Source organism: Eleutherodactylus coqui, chromosome 13 (genome assembly GCF_035609145.1).
Source record: "Eleutherodactylus coqui strain aEleCoq1 chromosome 13, aEleCoq1.hap1, whole genome shotgun sequence".
NCBI classification, from domain to species: Eukaryota; Metazoa; Chordata; class Amphibia; order Anura; family Eleutherodactylidae; genus Eleutherodactylus; species Eleutherodactylus coqui.
The window spans coordinates 31,012,152-31,018,446 of record NC_089849.1 but is presented as its reverse complement, the minus strand read 5'-3'; the positions used below and the strand labels follow the sequence as shown (position 1 = coordinate 31,018,446).

Here is a 6,295-nt window from a genome sequence, read left to right as displayed (position 1 = left end):
TCATCATGCAGACCATAATAATTCGGCAGGTTGCCCTGCACTTCCATCAGTAAACAACATTGGTACTGCCACCCTGGGCTCCCGCTGGAGTCTTAAAGCCACGCTGCATGTGAATGATAGATAATACATGCAAGGCATTAGTTGGCCAAGATACACGAGCCCACTAACCACTTCACGGTTCCTTGTGTTGTAGTGGCTCCCTACTCTAATATAAATACATCACAGAAGGGGAAATATAAAGAATTAAAAACATTTGGTAGCCAGCTACCTGCATGGTGAGAGGATGCATCTATATGCACTCCTTACTCAGTAAGTAATGGCCGTTTTCTGTGATTGGAAGAAGAAACTCACGTCTACCTTCATCAAGATGAAGAAGGTCATGACCACCTTCATCAGGATAAGGAAACTCATGATCATCTTCATATGGAAGAAGAAGTTCATAACTACCTTCATTAGGATAGAGAAACTCATCACCACTTCCATTAAAAAAGCTCACGATGACCCTGATCAGGATGGAAAAGCTATCAGCTGAATTGGCTGTTCGTCTGTGGTTGGCACATAGAGTCCACTAATAACCCCATAGTTTTGGTGGACCTCCAGGCTTTAATGTAGGGAATGGTAAAAACAGCAGTGCAAGTCAAATTTCAAAAAACACGGTCATAGAATAACAAGTATACAATATGCAGTCTGGTTTAGTCATTTGAGAGGACCTGTTAGTAAATCCCAGGGTAAAACTCAAAGATACTTTTATATTTTATAAAAGGTAACAAATGGACCGGCCATGTTGTTTAGACTTTGTCCATCTGGTCATAAATCTCGTGAACATGTTGAGCAGTGACATGTCCTCTGTGTACATACAAATGAACATAAGTATTTAAGCAATGTAAACAGTGAATCTTTTGGAAACGAGATCCCTTACTCCGCACGCTTAAACTATTATTTGATGTAACACACAGTTATTATGGGATTAAAGGAGTTTATTCGACAACTGATGAGGTGCAGATGTAGAGTGTAAGCTCCTCAGCCCTTCAGCCTAGGGCCAAAGCATCATGGGAAGTAACATAAGCTTGTAATGAGAAGGTCGGCAAGTTTTCGTAGAGCTAATTAGGATGTCCTGTATTTGCAAGGGGGGGGGGGGAGCGTAATTTTGAACAGATTCCCTCCATATGTTCGGCTTCACTTCACAAGTGGTTTTGGTTCACTGTGAAGAAGGCAGCTGTCTCGATGTCGTAGCCCCAGAGTGTGCTGTAGGTTGTAGAGAATTGTATGGATCATAGCTACAAAAACTTATGGATGTCGTAAACTTGTGGTCCTCAAACAACAGCAGAAATGTCCAAACTAATACTGAGTAGTGAAGCTCTGAACATATTGACTTGAGTATTTTGCCTTCATCTGTTCTGAGAAGAACATCTGTGAGTGAGATGTCCTGGCGTAGGCTCCAGCTTGAGGTGATACATCTTGGATGGTGTCTTCAAAGGCCCTTGTTTATTTTATCATTTGTTTCAATCAGGGTCACATTTTTTGTTATGGTGCCTGCGGGCACCAAGTTGGTTGGTAGAGTGATGTCATGTTCAAAGATTATATAAGGCCTGCAGATATCATAATAGCCACTATCATTGCAGAATGGGTGTCATGAAAGCTAGGCATGTTGAAACCTGGTATGTGTTTAAGAAAGGAAATATACTACGTTGTAAGACTAGGACTATGCAGTAGACTTCTGTAAATGATCACTGGGTGCAGGCTGGGGCTCACCTTCACAGGCTGGGGCAACGGTACAGAGATGATGCAAAGATTCTAAATTACTGCCACTATATTTTAGACAACTCTCTTCTCAGGAGCTTCTTCATCAGAACACGTTAGCTCATCCCAGGAGTCCACCTGCTCAGCCCACCTTCCAGTTTCCGTTGATGATTTCCTGCTTGCACCAACTGCCCCTCAGGCCTTCCCCTCCTTAAAGAAGAGAGTTACTATAATGCACAAGCACATTCCCAACAATAAAGCAACAAGAGAACAACAATGAAAGCATATCCTTTCTTCTTTCCTTTTTCCTTTTCTTCTTTCAATGCCTCACTCTCTGACTCCGTTCCCTCCCTTCTACTCTTCCTCCCTCTTTCTTTCTTTCCTTCCTTGCCTCCCTCCCTTCTTCATTCCCGCCATCCCTCCTTCCTTTCGCCTTTTTAATTTCCTTCCTTCATTACTTGATTCTTTCTTTTCTTCCTTCTTTTTTCCCTCTCCCCCTTCTTTCCTCTCCTTTCTGACTCCCTTCCCTCCCTCTTTCCTTCCTACTTTCCTTTCTTCCTTTTTATCTTCTTTCATTTCAAACAACAGTATTCTCAGACTGGGGTCTAGCAGTTACGGTAGTCATTGAAATTCCAATGCTATATTATATGGACCCATTTACTATTTTTGTTACACATGCTAATAGGCTTTGGAACCCACCAATTTCCTTAAGTTAGGAATATATATTTCACAGAGCAGAAGCTTAACTTTATTTTTCTTTTCTTTCTTTCCTTTTACCTCTTCCTTCGCTCTCTCCCTGACTCCCTCCATTCTTCTCTTCCTCCCTCTTTCCTTACTTCTCTCCTTCTTTTCTTCCTTTGCTCCCTTCCTTCCTTTTAAGCTTCCTTCATACTTTTTCTTCTTTCTTCATTCTTCCATTCCCTCTTGTCTTCTATCTTATTCTTTCCTTCTAGTTTATTGTAGTAGACCTTTCACTGGTGTTTCTGTTGTCTCAATGTATTCATAGACAATTCTTTGAAATGAGCTTCACATTGGGTTTGGAAGGTGAAAATGGATGAATGCATCACTTGACCTTCCTTATTGTCAATGTAACATCACTCAGCTCCTCAAATATAAGTGTTCTGATAAGGAATGTTTTAGAATGCAAAATGTCATAGCAGAATACTGTGATAAGAATGAGTGAGCACAATCGCTATAAAGATTAGCCATCGAGCAACAGTACTCTCAGACAGGGGTCTAGCAGGTACAGTAGTCTTTGAAATTCCAATGCTACATTATATCATTATATGGACCCATTTACTATTTTTGTTACACATGCTAATAGGCTTTGGAACCCACCAATTTCCTTAAGTTAGGAATATACATTTCACAGAGCAGAAGCTTAACTTTATTTTTCTTTTCTTCTTTACCCCTTCCTTCCCTCTCTCCCTGACTACCTCCCTTCTTATACTTTTCCCTCTTACCTTCCTTTCTCCCTTTGCTCCCTCCTTCCGTCCCCATTTCTTCTTTTTTGGATTTCCTTCCATCATTATTTAATTCTTTCCTTCCTTCCTTTTTTCTTCTCTTCTTTCTTTTTTTCCCCTTCCTGAGTCCCTTTCTTATTCCCCCTTCCTTTTTCATTTCCTTCTTTCTTTTCTTCCTTCCTTTTTCCTTCCTACCTTCTTTCCTCCCCTTCCTCCCTGATTCTCTTACCTTCCATTTTCCCTTCCTCATTACTACTTTCTTTTCTACCTTTCATCTTTCTCTAATTCATTCTTTCCTTGTTTTCTTCTCTCCCTCCATACCTGACCCTGTTCTTCTCTTCCTGTCTTTTCTTCCTTCTTTCCCTCCCTCCCTCCTTTCTTTCCCCTTTCTTCTTTCCTTTTTTATTTTCTTCCTTCATCACTTAATTCTTTCTTTCCTTCTTATCTTTCTTCCTTTTTGCCTTCCCTTATTCTTTCCTTCTCTCCTTCCCTACCTCCCTCCCTCCTTTTTAATTTCCTAACTTCCTTTTTTTATTCTTTCTTTTCTTCCTTCCTTTTCCCCTTTCTTCCTACTTTCCTTCCGATTTTTCTTCATACTTTGTCTTCTATCTTATTCTTTCCTTCTAATTTATTATAGTAGACCGTTCACTGGTGTTTCTGCTGCCACCGTTTATTTATAGACAATTCTTTGAAATCAGCTTCACATTGGGTTTGGAAGGTGGAAATGCATAAATGCATCTCTTGACCTTCCGTATTGTCAATGTAACATCACTCAGCTCCTCAAATATAAGTGTTCTGATAAGGAATGTTTTAGAATGCAAATTGTCATAGCAGAATACTGTGATAAGAATGAGTGAGCACAATCCCTATAAAGATTAGCCATCGAGCAACAGTACTCTCAGACGGGGGTCTAGCAGGTACAGTAGTCTTTGAAATTCCAATGCTACATTATATCATTATATGGACCCATTTACTATTTTTGTTACACATGCTAATAGGCTTTGGAACCCACCAATTTCCCTAAGTTAGCAATATATATTTCACAGAGCAGAGGTTTAGCTCGAAGTCCTGGTCTCAAATGCAAATTATATGACAGGCTCCCTTCCCCACCTACCATTTATAACGCTGGTGTTTTCTTATGTGTAAAAGTGACATCTTTGAATTCCCTCACACACCAAGTCTTGGATGCAACCCATCTTACCTTCCTATAGCCATGCCCCTGCTGATGATAATTAACTATTCAGTCACAACAAATCTTAGGTCACTTTATGGATCAACGTTCTCCACGCATTTCTTTTTTTAATTGCTTCTCTCAGTTCCGCAATTGACATGTTGGTGGTGGCCCTGATTGTATCCAGTCATCTTGTTCTTTGTCGTCCTGATCTTCTCTTTCCACTGACCTTGCCGAGCATCAGTACTGTTTCCAGTGAGTTAGTGCGCATCACATGTCCAAAAAAAGAGCCGCTGTTTGATGATTTTGCCCTCTAGTGATATTTTCGTTCATTGTCATGGCAGTCCAAGGTATTCGTAGCATTCTCCTCCAGCACCACAGTTCAAACACGTCAACTTTTTTTGTGTCTGTCTTACTCAGCTTCCAACTTTCGCAACTATATGTCATTATGGGAAAGACCATTGCATTGACCAGTCTGGTTTTTGTTGCAATGATAATATTCTTGCTTTTCCATATCTTTTCCAGTCCTTGCATTGCAATCCTACCAAGTGTAATCCGCCTCTTAATATTAGGTCCAGAATACTCGTTGCGATCGATTTTGGGTTCAAGGAAAATTAAATCTTAGACCGACTCATATCTTCGTTGTTAATTTCACTGTACTGTTGCCTACCATGATCATGACTCTCGTTTTCTTGCTGTTGAGGTACAGTCCCCATGCGTTCACTTTCCTTTTACACTCATCGGATAAGGTATACCAAGCCCCTTTCACTTTCGCAAGCAGGGTGGTGTCATCTGCTACAGAGATCTAATTATCCCATCCCTCCATCTCCAGGAGGAACAAACTAAATTGTCTCCCCCCACAATCCATGTTATCGCAACTTCGGCTCATATATTACCAACATATAATTCCAAGATAATATCACCATAAAAATATGCAGTATCTAAATAATGCCACCCTTAGGAGTCCACATAATATTGAAATAATATTGTATATTAATGAATAATATTCAATTCAATTGCCACTATACACCACTAAATAATACTCGTTGGCTATAGTTTTTTTTTAGCTTATTCCTGGGGCTGCGGTACTCAGGGGCCAGTTATTACTCAAGGTCACTGGCCAATTACAAAGCTGATTGACAACACCATCAGCCTTCTACTATATCAGAACAAACAACCTGAATCTTAATTGCATAATTAGTATGGTTGAAAGAAGACATATGTCCATTAAGCTCTACCAGAAGAGGACAAGGAGAAAGGAAGAGAGAAGAATCTTTGATCTCAGTGTCCCTCTATCGATCCAGAAGAAAGCAAATATTACAAAAGAAAGTTTTTTCCATTATGCATGTTATGTATAAACTCTGCATTAGCATTTATGTCGTTTTGTTTCAAGACATCATCAAGTAATTGATGTTGAGGAAGATGGTGGGTCAAGTTAGTCATCTTTTCCATCGTTTTCCAATGTTATGGTGCCTATGGAGATAGTGCTAGACTTAGCTGGGTCCAACTTTCCACAAGCCCAAGAACAACCACAAGTATTGCCTTATTGCTGTTTAAGCACATGGTCTAAGAATGTATCAATGGGGTTATTGAGTGATGGAGTCTAGTTCAGAGTAGCCAAGAAGCCGAGTGATCTTATATATATTTCAGCAGCCTCATTCATCTTTCTGTCTAACAGCTACACTAATGCCCCCACCCTGTGCCAGTCACTACACCAATGCCCCCACCCTGAGCCAGTCACTACACCAATGCCCCACCCTGTGCCAGTCACTACACCAATTTCCCTCCACCTTGTGCCTGTCACTACACCAATGTCTCCACCCTGTGCCTGTCACTACACCAATGTCTCCACCCTGTGCCAGTCACTACACCAATGTCTCCACCCTGTGCCAGTCACTACACCAATGCCTCCACCCTGTTC

At 40.7% G+C, this 6,295-nt stretch overlaps 1 protein-coding gene across 1 annotated transcript; it reads right to left on the bottom strand.

Moving 5' to 3' along the window:
* Positions 1-2,094: 2,094 nt before the first annotated feature.
* On the bottom strand, positions 2,095-3,453 carry LOC136587348 (cylicin-2-like). Its single transcript, XM_066585918.1, has 2 exons — positions 3,204-3,453; positions 2,095-2,345 (listed from the first exon to the last, which is right to left on the bottom strand). Exons 1-2 carry the CDS (start codon positions 3,451-3,453, stop codon positions 2,095-2,097), a joined length of 501 nt encoding a protein of 166 aa, XP_066442015.1.
* Between the last annotated feature and the right edge of the window lie 2,842 nt (positions 3,454-6,295).